At 45.3% G+C, this 27442-nt stretch overlaps 1 protein-coding gene and 1 pseudogene across 10 annotated transcripts in view; one reads left to right on the top strand and one right to left on the bottom strand.

The window, feature by feature from the left end:
- rasal2 (RAS protein activator like 2) overlaps positions 1-27442 on the top strand; it is a 757584-nt gene that overhangs the window by 459432 nt on the left and 270710 nt on the right. The window contains exons 1-2 of one of the 10 annotated variants that reach the window (XM_072511672.1): positions 18591-18632; positions 21418-21604. The exons of 7 other annotated variants lie outside the window; for them this stretch is intronic. In XM_072511672.1, the coding sequence (XP_072367773.1) occupies positions 18606-18632; positions 21418-21604 (214 nt within the window). In that variant the 5' untranslated portion in view covers positions 18591-18605. Of the gene's footprint in view, positions 1-18541; positions 18633-19694; positions 21605-27442 lie in introns of those variants that run through there. 2 more of the 10 variants (XM_072511673.1, XM_072511671.1) reach the window with 2 other exon arrangements.
- On the bottom strand, positions 22879-23350 carry LOC140427334 (ATP synthase subunit d, mitochondrial pseudogene; annotated as a pseudogene).

Raw genomic sequence — 27442 nt, 5'->3', positions numbered from 1 at the left:
AAATTTGTCTATGCAGTCTCCCTCATGCTTTGAAATCTGTCTATTCAGTCTCCCTCATGCTCTGAAATCTGTCTATGCAGTCTCCCTCATGCTCTAAAATGTGTCTATGCCGTCCCCCTCATGGTTTGGAATCTGTCTATGCTGACTCCACCATGCCCTGAAATCTGTCTCCACAATCTCCCTCATGCTCTGAAATCTGTCTATGCCGACTCCACCATGCTCTGAAATCTGTCTATGCAGTCTCCCTGAAATCTGTCTATTCAGTCTCCCTCATGTTCTGGAATCTGTCTCCGCAGTCTCCCTCATGCTGTGGAATCTGTCTATGCAGTCTCCCTCATGTTCTGGAATCTGTCTCCGCAGTCTCCCTCATGCTCTGAAATCTGTCTATGCAGTCTCCCTCATGCTCTGAAATCTGTCTCAGCAGTCTCCGTCATGTTTTGGAATCTGTCTATGCAGTCTCCCTGAAATCTGTCTGTTCAGTCTCCCTCATGCTCTGAAATCTGTCTATGCCGACTCCACCATGCTCTGAAATCTGCCTATGCAGTCTCCCTGAAATCTGTCTATTCAGTCTCCCTCATGCTCTGAAATCTGTCTCCGCAGTCTCCCTCGTGTTCTGAAATCAGTCTATGCAGACTCCTTCATGCTCTGAAATCTGTCTCCGCAGTCTCCCTGAAATCTGTCTGTGCAGTCTCCCTCAAGCTCTGGAACCTGTTTATGCAGTCTCCCTCATGCTCTGAAATCTGTCTCCGCAGTCTCCCTCATGCTCTAAAATCTGTCTATGCCGACTCCACCATGCTCTGAAATCTGTCTATGCAGTCTCCCTGAAATTTGTCTATTCAGTCTCCCTCATGCTCTGAAACCTGTCTCCGCAGTCTCCCTCGTGCTCTGAAATCAGTCTATGCAGACTCCTTCATGCTCTGAAATCTGTCTCCGCAGTCTCCCTGAAATCTGTCTGTGCAGTCTCCCTCAAGCTCTGGAACCTGTTTATGCAGTCTCCCTCATGCTCTGAAATCTGTCTCCGCAGTCTCCCTCATGCTCTAAAATCTGTCTATGCCGACTCCACCATGCTCTGAAATCTGCCTATGCAGTCTCCCTGAAATCTGTCTATTCAGTCTCCCTCATGCTCTGAAATCTGTCTCCGCAGTCTCCCTCGTGCTCTGAAATCAGTCTATGCAGACTCCTTCATGCTCTGAAATCTGTCTCCGCAGTCTCCCTGAAATCTGTCTGTGCAGTCTCCCTCAAGCTCTGGAACCTGTTTATGCAGTCTCCCTCATGCTCTGAAATCTGTCTCCGCAGTCTCCCTCATGCTCTAAAATCTGTCTATGCCGACTCCACCATGCTCTGAAATCTGTCTATGCAGTCTCCCTGAAATTTGTCTATTCAGTCTCCCTCATGCTCTGAAATGTGTCTATGCCGTCCCCCTCATGGTTTGGAATCTGTCTATGCTGACTCCACCATGCCCTGAAATCTGTCTCCACAATCTCCCTCATGCTCTGAAATCTGTCTATGCCGACTCCACCATGCTCTGAAATCTGTCTATGCAGTCTCCCTGAAATCTGTCTATTCAGTCTCCCTCATGTTCTGGAATCTGTCTCCGCAGTCTCCCTCATGTTCTGGAATCTGTCTGTGCAGTCTCCCTCATGCTCTGAAATCTGTCCATGCAGTCTCCCTCATTGCAAAACTGCCTCTGCAGTCTCCCTCATGTTCTGGAATCTGTCTCTGCAGTCTCCCTCATGCTCTGAAATCTGTCTATGCAGTCTCCCTCATGCTCTAAAATTTGTCTATGCAGTCTCCCTCATGCTCTAAAATTTGTCTATGCAGTCTCCCTCATGCTTTGAAATCTGTCTATTCAGTCTCCCTCATGCTCTGAAATCTGTCTATGCAGTCTCCCTCATGCTCTAAAATGTGTCTATGCCGTCCCCCTCATGGTTTGGAATCTGTCTATGCTGACTCCACCATGCTCTGAAATCTGTCTCCACAATCTCCCTCATGCTCTGAAATCTGTCTATGCCGACTCCATCATGCTCTGAAATCTGTCTATGCAGTCTCCCTGAAATCTTGTCTATGCAGTCTCCCTCATGCTCTGAAATCTGTCTATGCAGTCTTTCTCATGCTCTGAAATCTGCCTCTGCAGTCTCCCTCATGCTCTGAAATCTGTCTATGCAGTCTCCCTCATGTTCTAAAATTTGTCTATGCAGTCTCCTTCATGCTCTAAAATTTGTCTATGCAGTCTCCCTCATGCTCTGAAATCTGTCTATTCAATCTCCCTCATGCTCTGAAATCTGTCTATGCAGTCTCCCTCATGCTCTAAAATTTGTCTATGCCGTCCCCCTCATGGTCTGGGATCTGTCTATGCTGACTCCACCATGCTCTAAATTTGTCTATTCAGTCTCCCTCATGCTCTGGAATCTGTCTTTGCTGACTCCACCATGCTTTGGAATCTGTCTATGCAGCCTCCCTGAAATCGTGTCTATTCAGTCTCCCTCATGCTGTGGAAACTGTCTATGCAGTCTCCCTCATGCTCTGAAATCTGTCTATTCAGTCTCCCTCATGCTCTGAAATCTGTCTATGCAGTCTCCCTCATGCTCTTAAATTAGTCTATGCCGTCCCCCTCATGGTCTGGGATCTGTCTATGCTGACTCCACCATGCTCTGAAATTTGTCTATGCAGTCTCCCTCATGCTCTGGAATCTGTCTATGCCGACTCCACCATGCTCTTAAATCTGTCTATGCAGTCTCCCTGAAATCTTGTCTATTCAGTCTCCCTCATGCTGTGGAAACTGTCTATGCAGTCTCCCTCATGCTCTGAAATCTGTCTATGCAGTCTCCCTCATGCTCTGAAATTTGTCTCTGCAGTCTTCCTCATGCTCTGAAATCTGTCTATGCAGTCTCCCTCATGCTCTAAAATTTGTCTATGCAGTCTCCCTCATGCTCTAAAATTTGTCTCTGCAGTCTCCCTCATGCTCTGAAATCTGTCTATTCAGTCTCCCTCATGCTCTGAAATCTGTCTATTCAGTCTCCCTCATGCTCTAAAATTTGTCTATGCCGTCCCCCTCATGGTCTGGGATCTGTCTATGCTGACTCCACCATGCTCTGAAATTTGTCTATGCAGTCTCCCTCATGCTCTGGAATCTGTCTTTGCTGACTCCACCATGCTCTTAAATCTGTCTATGCAGTCTCCCTGAAATCTTGTCTATTCAGTCTCCCTCATGCTGTGGAAACTGTCTATGCAGTCTCCCTCATGCTCTGAAATCTGTCGATGCAGTCTCCCTCATGCTCTGAAATTTGTCTTTGCAGTCTCCCTCATGCTCTGAAATCTGTCTATGCAGTCTCCCTCATGCTCTGAAATCTGTCTATGCAGTCTCCCTCATGCTCTAAAATCTGTCTATGCCGTCCCCCTCATGGTCTGGGATCTGTCTATGCTGACTCCACCATGCTCTGGAATCTGTCTATGCAGTCTCCCTCGTGCTCTGAAATCTGTCTATGCAGCCTCCCTCATGCTCTGAAATTTGTCCACGTATCCCTCCATTCTCCTTTCTCTCTAATATTGCAAGCACTGAGTAGATACTGCATTGTCCTCATGAGGCACATGTAGGAGCAAGACTAACACCTATCAATATCCTAATCACTGCTGTTGTCGATTGTTGTGTTTCAAACATGAGATTGATGAGAAGCTGCTCTTGGGCAAGTTGCTTTGATGAATTGTCATTTATAGAAAAAATCTTGAGGCTGGTAAAGAAACTGAGAACCATACTTGGGGTTTTAAACCATTTGTACAGCCCAGTATTTTGGATGCATGACCTCGTTTTGCTTCTCTTTTGTTTCCTCCAGCCCACAAACCTGTGGCAAAAAGGACAAACATTGAAAGTCTGCTGTCAGCCTTTCACGAGAACAGGCCCTTGTAAACAATTATTTATAATCATAATCTTTATTGTCACAAGTATACTTACATTAACACTGCAATGAAGTTACTGAGAAAAGCCCCCAGTCGCCACATTCTGCCGGCTGTTCGGGTACACAGGGAGAATTCAAAATGTCCAAATGACCTAACAAGCACATCGAGATTTGTGGGAGGAAACCGGATCACCCAGAGGAAACCCACGCAGACACGGGGGAGAACGCACAGACTCCACACAGACAGTGCCCCAAGCTGGGATTCCTGTCCCAGCAGTGATTTCATAGGATATTGCGACAGCCTTTGTGAACAAAGACTTTTACTACATTCACAGCCAGAGCCTAGTTTGTGTGCCTAGCATTGTTTTTCGAATGCAAGTAATTGTTTTGTTATTTTCTATAGTACCTGCTTTTGTAGTTGGTTAACTACCAGATAGTGGGGGGTGATCTTTCCCTTGGCTCTCCATCTTACTTGTGATGTCTGTACAATAATGTGAGTTAACGATTGAGGTCCACTGAGATTTAATTTAATTTGTCGATCTTAGCACACTGGTTGCCGCGTTGTGTGACCGGGCTGTTATAAGCTGAATACTGGGTCCCAGACCAGACCCCAACAGTGGCTAGGATACTGAACTGAAACCCTGATATTTTAATTTATTTTAAGACTGTGCAGAAAGAATGTTTCTCTCCAGGAGTGATTGTACGAAAAAGTAGAGCTTTGGTGTTTCTAAAACATAACTTTATTATGAATACAGTAATAAACTTTAGCTTCACACTCACAAAGAACAGCTTACAATTACCCCTTATCACAATGATACAATTTTCCATTAAACAATCACTCGAGTGACTTGTATTCTCCCCTTGCTGTCCTGACAAAGGTTAGTGTTCAGACAGAATTTGGAACATGAGCATTCATGTCACATTGCAGGGAATGGAGCCCTTTGTTTTAACTGCATTCAACAGGATTTGTGGAAGGAAACCGGAGCACCCGGAGGAAACCCACTCACACACGGGGAGAACGTGCAGACTCCACACAGACAGTGACACAAGCCTGGAATCGAACCTGGGCTGGGACCCTGGAGCTGTGAAGCAACAGTGCTACCTACCCAATGTGCTACAGTGCTGCCAGATTTCAATGGCTTGTTAGGCAAACCAATGATCTGGTCCCAGTATCTCCAATGCAATTGAAGCACCACTATTTCCCTGAGCATTTTAACCTGCAGCAGACTTATGGGGATGGACCAATTAGCCTCCCGTGAGCCTAGTTGAATACGAGCTTCCCAGTGGAGGGGCGGCGGCCCATCGGAGTAAGTAGACTGGCATAAAAGCCGGCCCCAGATGAGAGCTGAGCATGTGTAGTCCCAACTGGAACCTAAAGTGTATTGTGTATATAGATTACTTTGCAATAAACCAGTTTTGTTTATGCCCCTCGTTTGGACTCCTCTGCGGCCAATAAATTGGCGATGAGGGTAAAAGTGGAGCTAGTCGGCGCTGCTAACTGATTGAAGAACAGTCATCTCCTACCACACTACCAGAATAAGGTTTGCACTGATTTCAAAAAAACACTCTTTGACAAACTGGATGTATTCGATGCTGGCCTGGAGGATTGGACACAATACGCAGAGTGTATGCAATACTTTCTCAGGCCAATGTTACAAGTGGTAATAAGCGCCAGGCAGTAATACTCCTGACAGCCTGTGGAGCCACACCTTCAGCGTGATAAAAAGCCTCACACACCCTGCAGCCCCGGACTCCAATACCTTTGAAGAGCTTGTCGCACTAGTGGTAAACCATTACAACTCCAAGCCGCCGGTCATTGTACAACGCTACCGATTTAACACGGCCGGGAGGACCCAAGGGAGTCTGTTAACGCGTTCTTTAAGGTGTTTGAGGAAAATCGCTGAATTTTCCCTTCCCGAAATGCTGCCGGGACTATTTGGTTTCTGGCAATAATATGGCGCCCTAATGGAAGTTACTAGCCGAGCGCTTATTAGATTTTAAGAAGGTCGCAGAAATTTCACTCCCAAGAGGAAGTGCAGAAAAGGGAGCCCCTCAAATTAGGGACTCTGGATCTCTGCCTTGCGGTGAAAACCCCAGAGGCCAGGGCCACGGACCTAGGACTGCACTGAATAGGCTGGACAACACCCCCCCCCCCCCCTCCCCCCCCCCTCCCCGCATCCATAAAGGGAGAACCTAGCCGATGTGGGGCGTGTGGCCAGAGAAATCTCAGGGAGCGAAAGTCACAGGGCGGCCAGCAAACTCGCCACCCCACCAAGGGCTCATCTCTGGACACACAACTTTGCTCGGCCCCCCATCCTGCTAAAGAAAAAGACATGGCAGAGGAAGATGCATTTACTCAAATGAAGATGGGCTTGCTGATGTGCTCTGATCTAGCCAAACCACTGGTGATCACATGCGATGCCTCACCTGACGGCATTGGCACCGTGTTGTCAGACTGCGTCGATGATGGGGTAGAGAGCAGCCAATTGCATTTGCCACCTGGACACTGGCCACACAAAGAGGAACTGCGCATAAATCACAAAGGAAGATTGGCCGTAGTTTTCGGAATTAAATTAAAAACGGTTCTATCAATTTGAGTATGGATGTAGATTACAATACTGATGGACCACAAACCGTTGTTGGGGCTCTTCAAAGAGGATAAGGCTGCCCCGCCCATTGCACCTGCCCGTATCCAGAGATGGGCCCTTTTGTTGACTGCGTATGAATACGCGCTTGAGCATTGACCAGGCACACAGATCGTGAACGCAGATGCACTGAATAGACATCTGCTGCTCACAAGCTCCCTGACTCTCCCAGAGCCGACAAAGTCGTAGCCACGTTGAATGTCATGGACACGTCACCAGTCACGGCAGCCCAAATATGCGAGTGGACACGAACAGAACCTTTGCTGTCCAAAGTCCACCATATTGTGCTGTGCGGTGGTCAACGCTGGTAACTGCTCAGCGAGTTGAAGGCTTTTTTGACAAAAATGTCAGAGTTCAGCGTGAGCTGCACAACGGACATCCTTGTGTATCAAAAATGAAAATGTTTGCCCAGAGCTACGTCTGGTGGCCTGACCTGGATGCGGAGATAGAGCGACTGACTCAGTAATGTGGTGTTTGCAGGGAGCAGTAGAAGTTCCCCCCGCCGCACCTCTTCACTCATGGGAATGGCTGGGTCGCCCCTGGGTGTGGCTTCATGCCGACTTTGTTTGTCCTTTCCAGGACTCCATGTTTTTAGTTGTTGTGGTTGCTCATTCAAAGTTGCTCAAGGCCCATGGGATGTCGCCACTATTTCAAACTGCGACTCTCGTTCAGGACACATGGTATCCCGGAGGTGTTGGTCACCGACGGTGGCATGCCGTTGTCATGTGAGAGTACCTTTAAGAAATGGGTGTTTATAAATGGTGTGTATATAAATATCTGTAGTGAGAGTATCTTTAAGAAATGGGTGTTTATTACTGCAGTGATGTCAGAGAGTGGGTGGACCTGGGCTGTCCGTCAGCTTTTTACTTTCATTTTAGGCTGTTTGCTGCAGGGTGTGTTTTAGTTTCGTTTTCGGAGCTGGATAGCTGCAGTGACAGCCAGAAGGTGTATGAATCTCTCTCTGTAATCTAAAGACTGTAAATCAATCCTGGTGATTTAAAACTAATAACAGTAGTGACTTTAACCTGAGTTCATAGAATAAACATTGTTTTGCTTTAAATAATATTTTCCATTTCTGCTGTACCACACTTGTATACCGGCCGTGTGCTCCCCATACCACAATCTATTAAAAGTTGTGGGTCAGGTGAACTCTAAACCCTGGCCCATAACAAATTGGGGGCTCGAGGAGGATAAAAGTCGACCTATTGGATTTGCTGAGTGAACTTTAAGACAGTGAGGGGTGCGCATATTGAGGTTGCTTATCAGGTGTGGTATTCTAGTTTAAGTGGGGAGTGTGTTGTGGACAATGCCTCTTTCAGAGGCTCTGAAGCTTTTGGGGGTGGAGATGGTCACACGCAGTACCTTACGGGCAGAGACTAAAAGCAGACTGTTAGATTTGGCTAAAACATTGCAGTTAACATTACCTGACAACATGCGAAAAGATGAGGTAATTATGGCGGTGGCTAAGCATTTAAAGTTGCCTGAGATACAGTTTGACTTTGGAAATTCCGTTGCAAAAATCCAGTTGCAAATTAAACAAGTGGAACATGAGAAAGAATTAAAGGAGCTTGAATACGAAAGAGAGAGAGAGGAAAAAGAAAGAGAGAGAGAGAGGAAAAAGAGAGAGAAGAAAGGAAAACAGAAAGAATAGCCCTGGCAGATCAAAAAGAAAGAGAAAGGGAGATACAGATCAGGGAAAAAGATAAAGAGAGTTTGAACTTCAGAAAATGGCCATGAAACATGACAGTCAGTTAAAATTGGCAGACGTAAAGGAAAACGTACAGTTGGTGGATAGTGATGAGGATAGTGAGAAAGAGCGTCAAAGTCGAAGGCTTGGTGGGAATCTATTTAAATATGTCCAAGCATTGCCAAGGTTTGATGAGAAGGAGATAAAAGCCTTTTTCATTTCATTTGAGAAGGTGGCTAAACAAATGAAATGGCCACAGGATATGTGGGTATTACTGATTCAAACAAAGCTGATAGGTAGGGATAGTGAAGTGTTTGCATCACTACCGGAGGAGGTATCTGGGACATATGAGGAGGTGAAAAAATCCATCTTGGGTGCATATGAACTAGTGCTTGAAGCCTACAGACAAAGGTTTAGAAGTTTAAGGAAAGAATTTGGTCAAACATACATGGAGTTTGAAAGGATCAAACAGAGTAATTTTGATAGGTGGATATGGGCTTTGAAAATAGACCAAACGTATGAAGCTCTCGGAGAAATTATACTTTTGGAGGAGTTTAAAAATTCAATTCCTGATAGTGAGAACTCATGTGGAAGAGCAGAGGGTTAAAACTGCGAGATTAGCAGCAGAAATGACAGATGATTATGCATTGGTTCATAATTAAAAGCTTGGTTTCCTACATCAGTTTCAGCCTGTGAGGAATAGAAACTGGGGACATGAGAAATACTCAAGTGGTAAAAGTAAAGGTGATCTGATGGGAGATAATAAGGAGAGTGTACCTCAGATTAAAAAAGAAATCCAGAAGGGTGGAAGAGACATGGTGGTTGAAGAAAAGCACTGGGAAGGCTGATGTGGTAAAACAGGATAAGATAGTGGGGTTTGGTAAAGTGCTAAAGGAAAGCCCAAGTGAAGCGAAGGAGGTGCAAAAGATTGTACAGCCTGATCAAGAGGTGATTGATAAGAAGGTGCCAGATCTCTTTAAAGAATTAACTTGTGTGGGTAAAGTTTACTCATGTGTATCAGGAGGAACAGGTAAAGAAGTCACAATTTTAAGAGATACGGGAGCTAGTCGATCTTTTTAAAATTAAAATTAAAAACATTTATTAGGGTTTTCACAAAATATCAACAACAGAATGAAAAAAAATCCCCAATTGAATTACATACATAACAAAGTAAAACAACCCCCGTGCCCCCCTCCCCCTATACATAAGTAATGAATTAACACCCCGAGTTAACACAAAGCAAACATAGCAAATATGTACACCCCCTCAGATCCCCCAGGGTAAATAAACAAAAATAAAATTGAACGCCCCCCCCGTTGCTGCTGCTGCTGACCATTGTCTACCATTCTGCCAGAAAGTCCAAGGACGGTTGCCACCGCCTAAAGAACCCTTGTTACCGATCCCCTTAAGGCGAATTTCACCCTCTCCAATTTAATAAACCCCGCCATATCGTTGATCCAGGTTCCATGCTTGGGGGCCTCGCATTCCTCCACTGAAGAAGAATCCTACACCGGGCTACCAGGGACGCAAAGACCTGTATACCAGCCTCTTTCGCCTCCTGCACTCCCGGCTCCCCTGCAACCCCAAATATTGCGAGCCCCCTGCCTGGCTTGACTCTGGATGCCACCACCCCCGACACCGTCCTCGCTACGCCCTTCCAAAATTCCTCCAGCGCTGGGCATGCCCAGAACATATGGGTGTGATTTGCTGGACTCCCTGAGCACCTACCACACCTGTCCTCACCCCAAAGAACCGGCTCATCCTTGTCCCGGTCATGTGTGCCCTGTGCAGCACCTTAAACTGTATGAGGCTGAGCCTCGCGCATGAAGAGGAAGAGTCCACCCTCCCGGAAGAGTTCACCCTCCCTAGGGCATCTGCCCACGTCCCCTCTTCGACCTCCTCTCCCACTTACCTTTCAACTCCACCACCTAGGCCTTCTCCTCCTCCTGCATCACCTGGTAAGTTTCCGAGATCTTCCCCACTCCAAAACCCCCCCCCCGAGACATCCCTGTCCTGTACTGTGCGTGGCAGCAGCCGCGGGAATTCCACCATTTGCCGCCTGGCAAACGCTCTTACCTGTAAATATCTGAAGGAGTTTCCCGGGGGGGGAGCCCATACTTCTCCTCCAGCTCACCCAGGCTCGCGCACTTCCCGTCCACAAACAGGTCCCCCAACCTTCTTATCCCTGCCCTGTGCCACCCCGAAAACCCTCCATCTATTCTCCCTGGGACAAACCGGTGGTTCCCCCGTATTGGGGTCCACACCGAGGCCCCAACTTCCCCCCTGTGCCGCCTCCACTGCCCCCAGACTTTGAGGGTGGCCGCCATTACCGGGCTCGTGGTATACCTCATTGGAGGCAGCGTCACCGTTGCCAGCGCCTCCAGATTCGAACCCTCACAAGACGCCGTCTCCAGCCTCTTCCATGCAGACCCCTCCCCCTCCATCACCCACTTGCGCACCATCGCCGCATTGGCGGCCCAGTAGTACCCACAGAGGTTGGGCAGTGCCAGCCCCCCCCCCCCCCCCCCCATACCTACTCCACTCCAGGAAAACCCTTCTCACCCTCGGAGTCCCTCGCGCCCACACAAACTCCATTATGCTCCTGTTGACCCGCCTAAAGAATGCCTACGGGATAAACATGGGGAGGCACTGGAACAGGAACAAAAACCTTGGGAGCACCGTCATCTTAACTGACTGCACCCTACCCGCCAGGGACAGCGGCAACGCATCCCACCTCTTGAACTCCTCCTCCATTTGCTCCACCAGCCTCGTGAAATTATGTCTATGCAGGGCCCCCCAGCTCCTGGCCACCTGGACCCCCAAATACCTGAAGCTCCTCTCCGCCCTTTTTAGTGGAAGCTCGCCAAACCCTCTCTCCTGGTTCCCTGGGTGAACCACGAACAACTCGCTCTTCCCCATGTTGAGCTTGTACCCTGAGAAATCCCCGAACTCCCTGAGGATCCTCATTACCTCCGGCATTCCCCCCCACCGTGTCCGCCACACATAGCAGCAAATCATCCGCATAGAGCGACACCCTATGCTCCTCCCCGCCACGCACCAACCCCGTCCAGTTCCTCGACTCCCTCAGTGCCATAGCCAGGGGTTCAATCGCCAGTGCGAAGAGCAGGGGGGACAGGGGACACCCCTGCCTCGTCCCTTGATGCACCCAAAAGTACTCAGACCTCCTCTTGTTCGTGGCCATCGGGACCTCGTACTACAACCTAACCCACTTGACAAACCCCTCCCCAAACCCGAACCTCTTCAGCACCTCCCACAAGTACCCCCACCCTACCCTATCAAAGGCCCTCTCAGCGTCCATCGCCACGGCTATCTCCGCCTCCCCCCCCCCCCTCGCCGGCATCATAATAACGTTCAGGAGCCTCCACACATTCGCGTTCAACTGCCTCCCCTTCACGAACCCCGTCTGGTCTTTGTGGATCACCTGCGGCACAGAATCCTCAATTCTCGTGGCTAAGACCTTCGCCAGCACCTTGGCATCTACATTTAACAACAAAATCGGCCTGTAAGACCCACACTGCAGGGGATCCTTGTCCCGCTTCAGGATCAAGGAGATCAGTGCCCGGGACATCGTCGGGGGCAAAGCCCCCCTCTCCCTTGCCTCATTGAAGGTCCTAACTAGCAACGGGCCCAACACGTCCACATATTTCTTGTAGAATTCGACCGGCCCCGGTGCCTTCCCCGCCTGCATGCTCCCTATCCCTTTGGCCAGCTCCTCCAGCCCAATCGGGGCCCCCAATCCCGCTACCAGTCCCTCCTCCACCTTCGGAAACCTCACTCGGCCCAGAAAGCGGCCCATCCCTCCCTCCTCCAGTGGGGGCTCGGACCGATACAATTCCTCATTAAAGTCCCTGAAGACTCCATTGATGTCAACCCCACTCCGCACCACACTCCCCCCCCCCCCCCCCCCCGCCCCCTCTCTATTCCTTAACTCCCCGAACTCCCTAGCTACGTCCCGCTCCCGAAGCTGATGCACCAGCATCCGACCCGCCCCCACCCCACACTCATAAATCGCCCCTTGGGCCTTCCTCCACTGCACCTCCGCCCCCTGGTGGTCAACAGGTTGAACTCGGCCTGGAGGCTACGCCTCTTCCTCAACAGTCCTTCCTCCGGCACATACCTCCCATCCACCCTCACCATCTCCCCCACCAGCCTCTCCCCCTCCTCTCCTTGTGGGCCCCAATGGAGATCAGCTCTCCCCTAACCACCGCCCTCAGCGCCTCCCATACCGTCCCCACTCGGACCTCCCCGTTATCGTTGGCCTCCAGGTATCTCTCTATGCTTCCTCGGACCCGCTCACTCACCTCCTCGTCCACCAACAGCCCCACCTTCAAGCGCCACAACGGGCATTGGTGCCTCTCCTCCCCAGCTCCAGGTCTACCCAATGCGGGGCGTGATCCGAAATAGCCATCGCCGAGTACTCGGTATCCTCTACTCTCGCTATCAGCTCCATACTCATGATAAAAAAGTCGATCCGGGAATAAGCCTTATGAACATGCGAGAAGAATGAAAATTCCCTAGCCCCCATCCTTGCAAATCTCCAAGGGTCCATAGCTAGTCAATCTTTAATGGTAAGAGATGAGGAGTTATGTAGTTTGGGAAGAATGTTGCCAGAAAAGGTGGTAATATGTGGAATTCAGGGTGAGAGGAGTAGTGTTCCATTATATAAGGTAAGGTTGGAAAGTCCAGTGAAGAGTGGTGAAGTGGTAGTAGGAGTAATAGAGAAGCTATCTTGTCCAGGAATACAGTTTATCTTGGGTAATGATACAGCTGGATCGCAGGTGGGAGTGATGCCTACTGTGGTTGATAAGCCAGTGGAAAATCAGACAATTGAAATGTTGAAGGACAAATATCCTGGGATTTTTCCGGATTGTGTAGTAATAAGGTCGCAAAGTCACAGGTTAAGACAAGAGGAGAAATCAAAGAGTGTAGATGAGGTTGAAGTGCAATTATCAGAAACTATTTTTTATCAGATGGTTGAAAAAGAACAAGAACAGGTGGAGGATGAGGCGGATATTTTTAGTTCAGGAAAATTGGCGGAGTTACAACAGAAAGATGTAGAAATAAAACGGATGTATCAGAAAGCATACACGGAAGAGGAATCTGAGTGTATACCAGAGTGTTATTACCGTAAAAGTGATGTCTTGGTGAGATAATGGAGACCTTTACATATGCAGGCGGATAAAAAGTGGGCAGAAGTTCACCAAGTAGTATTGCCGGTCGGGTATAGAAAGGAGGTGTTGCGAGTTGCACATGAGGTCATTTGGGAATCAGGAAAACTCAAGCTAAAATCCTAAAACATTTTTATTGGCCTGGACTACATAAAGATGTAGTTACATTTTGTCAATCATGTCACACATGTCAAGTGATAGGGAAATCTCAAGCAGTGATAAAACCAGCGCCCTTAATACCCATTCCAGCATTTGAGGAACCTAATTGAATGCGTAGGACCGCTTCCTAAAAAGAAAAGTGGGAATCAATATCTTTTGACGATAATGGATGTGTCTACTAGGTTTCCAAAGGCCATTCCAGTACGTAATATTACAGCTAAAAAGATTGGGGAGGAGTTACTTAAATTCTTTACTAGATATGGACGACCCACAGAAATACAATCGGATCAAGGATCAAATTTTACCTCAAGGTTATTCAAAGAAGTTATGGATAGCTTGGGAATAAAACAATATAAATCAACTACGTACCATCCAGAATCGCAGGGAGCGTTATAAAGGTGGCATCAGACATTAAAGACAATGTTCCGGGCTTATTATGAAGATTATCCAGAGGATTGGGATGAAGGAATTCCATTCATACTGATTGCAATTGAGGATGCACCTAATGAGTTAATTAAATTTAGTCCTTTTGAACTAATGTTTGGTCATGAGGTAAGAGGACCACTTAAATTGATTAAGGAAAAATTGGTGAGTGAGAAATCGGAAATTACATTATTGGATTACGTGTCAAATTTTTAGGGAACGATTAAATAGAGCAGGTGAATTGGCGAGACAACATTTAAAAGTTGCACAAAATGTGATGAAACGGGGAGCGGACAAGAAATCCAAAGTTCATAGTTTTGCCAGTGGAGATAAAGTTTTAGTATTGTTACCAGTGGTAGGTGAACCTTTAAAAGCAAGGTTTTGTGGACCTTATCAGATTGAAAGGAAATTAAGTGAGGTGAATTATGTGGTTAAAACACCAGATAGAAGGAAGACTCATCGAGTGTGACATGTGAATATGCTTACAAGGAACTTTGAAAGGGAAGGAGAGGGAAAGGAGGAGGTTTTAATGATTCTAGCTCAAAGTGACGAACCAAATCCAGATGACTGTGAATTTGACATACCTCAAATTAAATTGAAAAATGAGGATGTTCTTAAAAATTGGGATAAATTGTTGAGTTACCTTCCAGAGGAAAAATGAACTGACTTGAAAGAGTTATTGATATCACGTGGGCAAGTTTGTAGAGATAAATTGGGAAGTACTAAAATGGCTATACATGATGTAGATGTGGGAAATGCTGTTCCAATCAAACAACATCCATAGACTTAACCCTTTAAAATTGGCATAGGTTAACAAAGTGATTGAGAATATGCTTAAAAATGGCATAATTGAAGTGGGTTGCAGCCAATGGAGCTCACCCATAGTGATGGTACCTAAACCAGATGGTACCCAACGGTTGTGTGTGGACTATAGAAAGGTTAATGCAATTACAAGAACGGACTCTTATCCGATCCCTATTTTGGAGGATTGCATTGAGAAAGTGGGACAATCAGCTTTTATTTCTAAACTGTATTTACTTAAAAGTTACTGGCAGGTACCTACATCCGAAAGGGCGAAGGAGATTTCAGCTTTTGTGACTCCAGATGGTATATACCAATTCAAACTTATGCCATTTGGCATGAAAAATGCCCCAGCCACATTTCAACGGTTAACTAACAAAGTCGTTTCAGGTTTATTTTATTGTGCAGTATACATCGACGATCTGGTCATTTTCAGCCAGACATGGAAAGAACATTTAAAACATCTGATGGAGTTATTCGATCAACTTCAGGAGGCGGGTTTGGTGGTAAACCTAGCCAAAAGTGAATTTGGAAAAGGCCAGGTCACTTTCCTTGGACTTACAATCGGACAGGGTCGAATGGTCACACGGGATGCGAAACCAACAGTTTTTGAGGAGTTTCCGATACCCTCAAGACGAAGGGAAATAATGCGAGTTCTTGTCATGCGTGGATTTGATCGAACATTTGTGCAAACGTTTTGTCGCGTGATTGCTCCACTGATGGACTTGCTGAAAAAACGTCAAACATTTCAATGGACAGCGGAGTTTCAACAGCCATTTGACTGCCTGAAAGCTGTGATAACCAATGCTCCTGTGTTGGAGAATTACAAGGGACTCTGTGATCAGATTGAACTAAAATCTGACTTTAAAGAGAAATATCGAGGCATAGAGAAATGGACGGAAGCAGTTTCAGTTGGAGGATGAAAAATGAAAAAAAATGGACCATATTATTATACCTATTTGCGTGTGTTGTTTTTTTTAAACTATAAAGTATATTTACTGTGTGCATTTCTTGAAGGATGGTGAAAAGGTGAAAAATGAAACTATCTTAAAGTTGATGGGGTTTTTTTTCCTTGGGGGGAGGTGTCATGTGAGAGTCCCTTTAAGAAATGGGTGTTTATTACTGCAGTGGTGTCATAGAGTGGGTGGAGCTGGGCTGTCTGTCAGCTTTTTACTTTCGTTTTAGGCTGTTTGCTGCAGGGTGTGTTTTAGTTTCGTTTTCAGAGCTGGATTGCTGCAGTCACAGCCAAAAGATGTATTAGAGTCTCTGTAATCTAAAGACTGTAAATCGATCCTGGTGATTTAAAACTAATAACTGTAGTGACTTTAACCTGATATGCTTCTGGTAAAAGGTGTTTTAAGTCTTATGGATGTTAAAAGGAAAGCTTAAAGGATTACTTAGTGTTGTAGTCTTTGGGGGTTGTATTTGAATTAATCGTTGCTAAGATGTTCACTGTATGTTTTAAAAAGGTTAACTTGAGTTCATAGAATAAACATTGTTTTGCTTTCAAAAATACTTTTCTATTTCTGCTGTACCACATCTGTAGAATGGGCCGTGTGCTCCCCATACCACAATCTATTAAACGTTGTGCATCAGGTGAACTCCATGATACACTTTGGGGTTCTCTAAACCCTGGCCCAAAACACCTTTTGCTAACTTTTACTCAGAGTTCGGCAGTTTCATGAAGGGAAATGGGGTGCAGCACATCCACACTGCTCTGTACCACCCGGCTTCGAATGGGCTGGCCGAAAGGGCAATGCAAATGTTTAAAAGAGGCTTGAAGAAGCAGTCCTGGGGTCTCTCGACACACATGGCCAGATTTTTATTTCTGTTACCATACCACCCACATATCATGACCTGAATCATAGAATTCAATGGGCTGAATCATAGAATCATAGAATTTACAGAGCAGAAGGAGGCCATTCAGCCCATCAAGTCTGCACCGGCCCTTGGAAAGAGCGCCCTACCCAAGCCCTTGCCTCCACCCTATCCCCGCAATCCAGTAACCCCACCTAACCTTTTGGATACTAAGGGGCAATTTAGCATGGCCAATCCACCTAACCTGCACAGATATTGACGGGAAAGTCCAACACAGTCAGGGGCAGCAGGGGTGTTGCCCAGACGGGCAGAAGTGAACCAGACAATTGGGACAAGGTGATGCAGTTTATGTTCGTAACGGTGCCAAGTGAATCCCAGGAATGATAGTTCGACAGTCAAGGTCAGTTTCGTACCAGGTTCATGCTCACGACCGAGTGATGAAGAAGCAAGTAGGCCACCTGAGACAGGGGAGACCGAATAAACGAGAAGCTTCTCCAGTGGTACCAGATTCAAGTCAGACAGCCACAATGGATCCAAGGACATTGGCCCCTGGGGCCCGACACAAATATGCAGGAGGTCGAGGACTCGGATTCCAACATGGAGACCCAGGCATCGGAAGTTTCTGACGGTGAAGCGGCCGGAGAACAGCTGCCAATGGATACAACGTTCGCTGTCCAGACATACGCCTCCTGATCCAGTCCCGCAGCCGCAAGACACAGAACCATGGACGAAACCGTCCTCTGTTGGTCTTCGGACTTTGGTGAGGAGGGATGTTATAACCCAACGAGACTTGCGGGCAATTAGTCTCCCCATGAGCCTCGTTGAGAACGAGCTTCCCCGCTGAGGGGCGGAGGCCCATCAGCAGAGTAAATGGATTCTAGTATTTAAGCCGGCCTAGAGGAGAGCCGAGCACGTGTAGTCCCGGCTGAGATCTGAAGTGTGCTATGTATATAGTTTACTTTGCAATCAACCAGTTTTCTTTCGCCTCTCGTTTGGATTCCTTTGTGGCCACTAAACTGAGTGCAGAGCAAACTGACCAAACTAATTTCACTTGAGACAGATGAAACAGAGGGGTGAAATGATTTCACATTCTGGGTTAGAATTTGAGCCAGGCCTCAAAATGATAGGGCAGTCATTTAACCCAGGTGTGTCAAGCCCAAACATCACATGGAATACCTGAGCATTGGTGTCAGGCAGAATTTGAGTTATCCTTGCCCTTAAATAAGAATATAATTTTCCCAAAGAATAATTCCTGTTGGCACAGGCCACAATAAGATCACAGAATTCCCCGTGTGGAATGGGGGGATGTCATCAAATTGCTGTGCCTATCATAACTGCTCTCAGTTTGGGTCAGGCAGAGGTATGTCCTGACTGCCTCTTCAATCTTAACGTTGGGAGTCAGAAGATATAACTAACTCTATTTTAAATGCACTGTTTTGGCAGGGTTCCTGGAGGGAGCAGGACTATTCCACCCGCCTGAAAGTAATAATGTGAAAGGGTCTCCTTAAGTTGCTTAAGGAGAAAAGGGTTAGAAAACAAACTATGATAACCAAATTTTGCCACTGATTTTTGTTATGGTTGTGATAATCCTACTTGGGGGTGGGGAAAATACTGTTACTGTTGCCGTGTAATATCAGTTAGTAATCTGTACCACTGCTGACTGCGGACATACAGGCATAGAAAGTATCTTATCCAGGAAATAGACTAAAAGCTTTAATGTCTCTCTTGGCAGCCTTTAAAACGGTCCATTAAAATCCATCAATATGAGCCGCAGAGCGCTCCAATGAGAAGGGTCTATGATCAATAAAACACTCTGCATACCCATTTATTGGAGGTCTGTCTCTGTTCTAATTTGTGAGAGAGCATGATAGCACTGTGTGGAAGGTGTTGCTTTCTTGTGTGCAGCCTTTGTGGCCAGTGTCCAGATTCTGTGGAGAGACAATGAGTTCCTTCCTCCATGGTAGAGCAGAGTGGTCAGACTGCATTGAAGATGAGGAACAGCTTCTTTTGTTGCTCGGTAGAAACCAGACTTTACCTGACCCCTAAACCTATAGCAAGGTTTTGCGTGTTTTCTTTTGCGTGTTTGATCGAAGTGGTGGTTGACAGCAGGTGATGCAGGGCTAATGGGGATGTTGAAGCTTGTTTGGGTGAGACATACTAATCAGACTGGAGTGAGAGATCGACGCAGGGGTGTGGTGCATGCTTATAATTGTGAGCCTCCGGAGTAAACTGTTTTGCTGATCAGCATTCTTAAATGGTGCATCAGGCAGTGCGTTCCTGTTGAAAAAATTGTTTCTTGAAGTTTAAGTCATACTTTGAAGCATGGATGGAGGAATTTGTTCATAAAGTTTTGCGTTTGCCAATCAGTTGCTGTAAACTTTTTTTTATATTGTCTGTAAAAGGGGTGCTTCATGCGTTGTTTAAATCTGAGGCGGCAACAATGGCTTAACAGTTTGACAAACTGCTTCCCTTTGTGGATGTGTGTGTAACTTCTCATTTTTAAAAAAAATCCTTATGTGAACTACAGTGAAGAATTCCATAACTGCAGTGAGAGTCGGGATGACAGTGCAAACGTAGTGTCTAGATTCAGTTGGAAAGTACTGAGTTTCAGAAACAGGATGATGTTGCAAATACCAGCAGGATTTTGTGCAGTGTAACTGAGATGCAGACAAAGGGGTTTCTAGAATTCTCCATTATTTCCTGAGTAATGTAAATAAATAAATAAAAAGCATCTTGAATAATGTGTGTGCTGATTGCACAAAGGAAATATTCAGATACTCCCACTTTGCAGTAAGAAAACAGCAGATGTCTCTGCACTGGAGTTTATTTCTGCAAAGGACGACAGCACTGCTGTCAGTTGTAAAATAAACCACTGACTATAAAATTATGTTACATGCTCAGAATTAGTGCCTGATAATGGAATATGTAGAACAATGCTGTGTTTATATCTGTGGAGGAGTTGTGCTCTTTTGCTGCAGTCCAGTGCGGAATTGCTAATGTTGAAAGTATTTCGAGAGAAGGGGAGGAGTTGCACCAGGAGTTGACACTGGGCTTCTCTGCCTTGTTTTTCAAGCAATGAGAATTTGCTGCTGTTGCCCTGAGAATCCCGAACTTCTTGCTAACCTTATAACTGTGAAGGCACCTTCAGGAGTGTTTGGCCTATTTCTGAGGCAGTTGTTGAAGCACAGAACTGCAGTCTTTGCTGTGACATGGTGATCTCTGGAGTTTGCAGTCCCCGTTCATCGATGGAGCAGAGAAGATCCTGAGTGAAGGAAGTGTTTTATTTGGGCTGGATAGCTTTTTATCAGTGCTCTGTGTAAAAGTTGTGCAGGATTTTCTTGGTGTTTATGGGGAGCTCAGCGAGAAAAAGCACCATTTTGGGGGGAAATTGAAGTAAATGCCAAGTACTGTCGTAAATTTTCTAGTGGGAATAAAGAGCTGTGCATAATGTTCGTCCACTTTTTCCGACTTTACTCAGGGCGTGGTGGAGCTCACGTGGAGTTACTGTAGATTTAAATTATTTTGCCATTTAAAGTTGTAATTAGTTATGCGTTTCATCTGATTCTCTTCCCTCTCAATTTTATTTATTTTACTATTATTCTTTCTTGGCCAGGAAAATTAGGTATTTTTTGCACATACTAATGGGGATTAACAATTGTCAAAGTTAAAGCTGTTTTTTTTTCTGTTGAAGCCCCGATCTTGTGTGTATGATGGTTTTACAGGCTTTTAAAGACTTGATCAACACCCCAAACACTTTCTTTATGCATTGTAATTAAAACAGTAAATTGCTGGTAACGCTCAGCAGACCCGGCAGGATCTGTGGAACGCAGGGTTATTGTTTCAGGCCGATTACCTTTTTGTGTTTGATAAAACCTCAAATCAGTTTGATATTCCATGATGTTTGGGGATGGTGATGACAGGTGTTAGATTGGGTGTGCAGAAGTGACTTTGGTATAAATATTTTGTCAGTTTTTGTCTCTGCTTTTAATTTTTATGCTTGATTGTCAAGTTAAGATCTTTCGACAGTTTGAGAGACAAACTATTCTGGCTGGGCCTTGAACCTTTGGGGAGTGGATGAGATTGCATTCCTTTTAAATAATCATGCCCAATAGGTAGGAAGGCAACTGCACTGCTTGGTATGGTACTGAGGCTTTTGATGGCAAAGGAGTCTTTGTGACTATCTAATGAGGTGCACTCCACATTTGAACAGTCTGTCTCACTTTTGAAACTTGCAAGTGTAAAACAGCTGCTTGGTGAGTTAACACAGCGCAGCTATTATACCTGAAGCTACATCCCCATAAGTGTCAGCATCTTTAGGAGAAGAGCTAGTTAAGGAGAGAAAATGAAAGAAAGCAAATGCAGCATAATCAGAAGTGTTGTTTCTGCTTAACATGCTGTGCCATTACAATTAAAAATAAAACCAGAATTATCTGGGCATACATGAGAAAGTTTGCCATCTTAGCTAAGTATTTTGAAATTGGTCATTCCCAGCAGAAAATAATACAACCACCTCCTGAGAAAGAGGATGAGGAAGCTGAACTGTGAATGGTCTCTCCTTGTTTCCACTTCATGTTTTTAATGATAAAAGATTGCCGCATGCTTGGGTTACAATCCATGTGGTGGTAGTGTTTCTGGCGGGGACAGCTCTTTCTTTAATTAAGTTCTGTATGTGCAAGATAGTGAATAAACTGGCTCATCACTGCAAAGCACAGCATCCTAGTGTCACGCACCTAATACTCTTATCATATACTGTATTTGTCTACATCGCAGTGCTTGTAACGTGCACTTGTTTGCATCACCAGCCACTATTTTCACCTGCGGGCCAACCTCAACTTGGTGCCAACTCGGTGCCAATGCAGTCACGCTCGATAGCATCTCCCTTGTCAACCCTGGTGCTTTCATTTTGTCACCAGTGCACAGTGCAATCCTCCGGCGAATATGGCTGTCTCGGAGACCAGCCAAGTCCCAGCTCTCCTCTCAGTACTGCTGGTAAGTCACTAAGATTTTTTAAAAAGCCTATGTTTTAGCATACACAACTAATTGTTTTCTAGACAGGTCTGTTGGAAGGTAACATTTGCTTGCACACCAGTATCTCATATATTCTAAAGACTATCCTCATTAGAAAATACTGCAGAGCGATAGCATTTTCCACAATTGATGTGTTTGCATCAGAGGAAAGACCTAATCAGAAGTGAGCTGAAGTTTGTAAGGCAGCTACTATGGTTAATATGTTTCCAGATCCAAATTAAGTCAAGGTGGGATGGCATATGGCAAAGAGGGTGAACGGGATCATAACTTGAATTAGATTTGCTTTGATTTTGCAGATAATTTGTTAAAAACCTTCATAAACAATATTGAAAGCAAAGCATCATAAACCAGGTGTTGAGGAAAAACACTGGCATTCTTTTACAATAAATATTTCTGATTCTTTTATTACTTTGTGGATGAATCATTTAAAAATTGGGATGCCCCAGCTCAAAACCAAACCGTTGGTGACTCGTGATGTTTGCGATGCATTGCAAAATGCTCATACTTTTGTGTTGTAATTTGTAGGATATGCCTTTCATGGGGTTGCACCTTAAGATTGACAGTAAGTGATGAGCATTTCTTCATGGTCCTCCGTTTCACTCACTTCCTTTGATTCAGTGCTTCAAATTCAACATCTGCCGACTAGTGTTACTGTTTGTTGCGCTGCAGTTGATTGCATCATTAAATCCAGAATAATCTCTTTTCAGATCCAGAGTCCAATTGAATGTGTACATTTTAGAAACTACAAAGATGTAAAGTACACACTCATGTGTTTTGTGCTTAGAAACACAATGTATATCCAAACAATGGTCTGTGGGCTGCACGCACCAGTGAGCACTGGCAATCAGAATTGTGAGGTCCAGGCAACTCATTAATACTTGGGCCACCATTTTTCTTTATTTTCTGGCTTGTCCTGTTTGAATTTACTGGTTTTGCCTCATTGATAGTTCAAAAAAAAGAAAGAGCGCATACATACACCATGATAGTTATGAATTAAAAATTATATAAATCGTCGGGCAGAATGCCAAGCTTATTTGGTATCTGTAACATGAGATGTATGAAGGTAACAGAATCACCAATTTCAACTTCATATATGACACACAAAGGCAAAGAGGTTGGGTCTGCCTGAGAATATGTGGTACACCAGAACAAGTTCTTTTTTCAACACTGAACATTGTTTTATTTTATAAGAGACAGTTCCATTTGTAGAGAGCACAAGTTGGAGCAGGAAACAGTTACAGCTTACTGATGGGCTTGTGCAGCCAGAAGGGATACTTCACCTTGCTCAGTTTGGTTTCGGGGAAAGCATCATTAAAGTCCTCAATGGCCATCTGGTCAAATAGAACCATGCTTTTGAATTTGGCCAGTTCCTTCTCATATTTGGAAGTCTGTTCCATAGAAGCTTGGGTATAGGACTGAGCACTCTGATCAGCTTCTTGTTCCTAGGCACTGATCTTCTCCTTCTGTGTGTCAATGGGTTGTGGAATCTTCAAAGCTTCATACTTCTTTTCAAACTCATCCACCATACCAGCTTTCATAATCACTTTCCAGTAAGAGCTCCAGTCAGTGGACGGGGGTTTCTCAGGAAGCGACATCAACCTGCTAAAAAAGCATCACTTTTTAGTGCATTAAACATTGGTTTTCGGTTAGGTGCGACCCAAATGCCAACCAGTCAACAGTTTTCATGGCAACCCGCCGACCTGACATCTTCGCGCAGTCGGTCCCCACTGCGACTCCTGAACCTATTGGTGACCAAGTGCTAGTTCAAGCTAATTAGCATCATCCCCTGAAATATATGTTGCATTGCATTCAATCCACATATTTCCTCTTATGGTCACTGAACTGCACTGGCTTTGTACAGTTGAGCAGGGAGGGGAATTTGGTAATATAGATCAGTAATTATTTTTGATATTTTGACAATTACTTACTGATTGATAGAATTAAGTGTTCACAATATGCAGACTTTGTTGATTTAACTTGGACAGTCAAATTAATTGTCAAGGTGAGATTTACTGGGATTTTGAAGCTGAAGAAAGAGCCAAGATTGGGCTGGATCTGGACTGCTCATTGGAATCAGAATTGGGCAGGAACCTGAAGTTTCAGGAACTGGATGTTGTAGAGCTTGGCAGTAGAGATTTATCATCTATTTTTTGTAAGTGGATTACTTCAGCTGTGTTGAGTTTTGAAACGGGGGAGGGGTGTGGTATGTCTTTTAGAATTGCAATTGTTGGATGTTAGGCACAACTGGTCTCCTACAAAAGGAGTTTGATATTTATTTGGTAGATTGTAACTCTAAGTGCACTGTGATAGTGATAACAGTTTCCATTGTCAGTAACAATCATATTTAAAAACTTTGATTTCACTTACTCAGTTGTTGGGTGGGCTCTGGGATTTACTCCATAATAAAATGACTATCTGTAAGTTACAGTCCATGACTTATAGAAATTTACAGCACAGAAGAAGGCTTCCCACAGGGGCCACAAATTGTGTCTTTCTTTGAGAAATCCAAAACAAATCTTGCTAATCTCCTCTCTCCCCAAAACTCATTGTCATCATTACATAGAGATAGTGTGCTCTTGTTGCTTGTGGTTTAATCATAAAACAGAGTAACTTCTTTGATTATCCTAATTGCACATAACTGAAGGAAAGATTTGTTAAAGCCCAAGAAAATGTCAAATAAATTAGCATCACCTCAGTCTGTGAACATCTAGTGTTGATATATTGAATGTTGGCTGGAAATACTTTTCAGTCAGCACTTATCAGTCACCATTTATCTGACCTGTCGACTGAAGCTTTCCAGAAAATAGCAAGTAATTAATTGTTTGTAATCATCTGTGAATAATGGGGTACTGTTGGGGGGCGGGGTGTGTGGGGGGCGGGGGGGGGGCATTGATTGAATAAACTGGAGTCATACCTCACACTTGTTTTGGGGTGGCAACATGGGGTCACTTAGCAGAGGATGCAGCAACATTGGCCAAGGTAATGCAGTGCTTATGCTCTGTACTAGTAAGGCTGTTTGTGACTGTTCTGCTGCTTATTTCCTTGGCAAAATTGTTGTAAAACGAATGCAGTGATTACGATTGACTAGTTCTGATTTCCACGTTTGTATCCACCTGCCTTGTGTGTGCACTTGTCAGATACACAGTGGCTAGCAATGCTGCCTCACAGCGGCAGGGACCCGGGTTCAATTCTATCCTTGCGTCACTATTTATGAGGAGTTTATACGTTCTCCCTGTGTCTGCATGGGTTCCCTCCGGTTGCTCCGGTCCAAAGATGTGCAGGTTAGGTGGATTGGCCATGCTAAATTGCCCCTTCGTGTCCAAAAGGTTAAGTGGGGATATTGGGTTATGGGGATAGGATGGGGTGTGGGCCTAGGTAGGGTGCTCTTTCAGAGGATCAATAGGTCGAATAGTCTCCTGCACAGTAGTGACTCTATGACAAATAAAAGCTGCTGTTTCAAATTCTTACTGACGCTACTAAATCACTGAGTGTTTTTAAGACAGAGATAGATAGGTTCTTGATTAATAAGGGGATCAGGGGTTATGGGGATAAGGCAGGAGAATGGGGATGAGAAAATATCAGCCATGATTGAATGGCGGAGCAGACTCGATGGGCCGAGTGGCCTAATTCTGCTCCTATGTCTTATGGTTTTATGCTAAACAACATAAACGAATATACATGTCCTGAGTAAACTTGGAAGTATAAGAATGTAAAGAACTGTCTGGGGTAGTTTTGGAGCCAGGTTGGTTCATTACTGGTGTCGTGCATTTTTTCTACTTGAGATTGAGGGCAGCAAGGTGGCACAGTGGTTAGCACTGCTGTTTCACAGCGCTGACGACTCGGGTTCAATCCTGGCCCCGCATTGTCCGTGTGGAGTTTACACATTCTCCCCGTGTTTGCGTGGGCCTCACCCGCACAACCCAAAGATGTGCAGGCGAGGTAAATTAGCCACGCTAAATTGCCCCTTAATTGAAAAAAATAGAATCGGGTACTCTAAATTTAAAAAAGAGAGTTACACATACAGGTCAAGGGAAAAGGGCCTTCTCCAGTTACTGGAGGGAGGATAGCAACAAAAGGTTGCTGTTGGACTGCAAAAGGGCCACATAGTGCTGCTACTTCACTGGTTAGAATAGTGCACAATGGAGTACTTCAACTGTTCTGCTTCCATCCTAAAGTAATGTTGCATTGGTCTGAAACTACCAAATATGGAAGTACATAGTGTGCCAGAAGACTGAATTAGCACTTTGTTTCTTCATTGTTTAATTTTTGACTTCATTTTGGAGATTATCTTTACAGCAAATCAAAAAGTACTGAATGATAACATAGAGTGCGGAATCACAGAGAATCACAGAAAATACAGTGCAGAAGAGGCCCTTTCAGCTCATCAAGTTTGCACCGACACATGAAAGACACTTTTTTTAAAGGGATGGATTCTCTGTTTTAGAGACTAAGTGTGCAATCTACTCGAATGGGTACAGAGTCCTGGAGCGCACAAGATTAGCCGGATGTTTCCTGGTGCTTGGAGCGTCGAGAAACACGCTGCTCTCTAATGCCCAGCGAGGTAGATCAGGGGCCTCAGTGGGGAACTCCCTGACGAGGCCGCACTTAGCCCTGTTTTCTGCACTGAGGAGCTTCGTTCGCCGGATGCATGAAAGACACTTGACCTGCCTACCTAATCACATTTGCCAGCACTTGGCCTATAGCCTTGAATGTTATGACGTGCCAAGTGCTCATCCAGGTACTTTTTAAAGGATATGAGGGAACCTCCCCGTCGAGCACCCTCCCAGGCAGTGCATGCCAGACCACCACCACCCTTTGGGTAAAAATGTTTTTCATCAAGTCCCTCCCTAAACCTCCTGCCCCTCACCTTGAGCTTGTGTCCCCTTGTAACTGACCTTTCAGTTAAGGGGAACAGCTGCTCCCTATCCATCCTGGTCATGCCCCTCAATCTTGTACACCTCGAACAGGTCACCCCTTAGTCTTCTCTGCTCCAGCGAAAACAGCCCAAGCCTATCCAACCTCCTTCATAACTTAAATGTTCCATCCCAGGCAACATCCCAGTGAATCGCCTCTGCACCCCCTCCAGTGCAATCACATCCGTCCTATAACGTGGTGGCCAGAACTGCACACACTACTCCAGCTGTGGCCTCACCAAAATTCAATACAACTCCAACATGACCTCCCTGCTTTTGTAATTTATGCCTCAATTGATAATGGCAAGTGTCCCATATGCCTTTTTCACCACCCTGTTAACCTGCCCTTCTCTTCAGAAATCTAAGGGCAAACATGCCAAGGTCCCTTTGTTCCTCGGAACTTCACAGTGTCAGGCCATTCATTGAATACTTGCTTGTCAAATTACTCCTTCCAAAGTGCATCGCCTCACACTTTTCAGAGTTAAATTCCATCTGCCACTTTTCTGCCCATTTGACCATCCCGTCCATACCTTCCTGTAACCCAAGTCACTCAGCCTCACTGTTATCCACCCGGCCAATCTTTGTGTCATCTGCAAACTTACTGATCCTGCCCACCACAATCATCTATGTTATTTATATAAATGACAAACAATTGGGGAAATAGCACAGATGCCTGTGGTGCACCACTGGACACTGGCTTCCAGTCACTAAAGCAGCCGTCTGTCATCACCCTCTGCCTCCTAAAGCGAAGCTAATTTTGAATCCATCGTATCAAGTTAACCTGTATCACATCTGCATTTGCCTTCATCATAAGTCTCCCATGTCAGACCTGGCCAAAGGCTTTGCTGAAATCCATGTAAACTGCACTACCCTCATCTACACACCT

The sequence above is a fragment of the Scyliorhinus torazame genome, chromosome 7 (genome assembly GCF_047496885.1).
Source record: "Scyliorhinus torazame isolate Kashiwa2021f chromosome 7, sScyTor2.1, whole genome shotgun sequence".
Taxonomy (NCBI): Eukaryota; Metazoa; Chordata; class Chondrichthyes; order Carcharhiniformes; family Scyliorhinidae; genus Scyliorhinus; species Scyliorhinus torazame.
The sequence above is the reverse complement of the archived record's forward strand: the minus strand, read 5'-3'. Positions and strand labels throughout refer to the sequence as shown.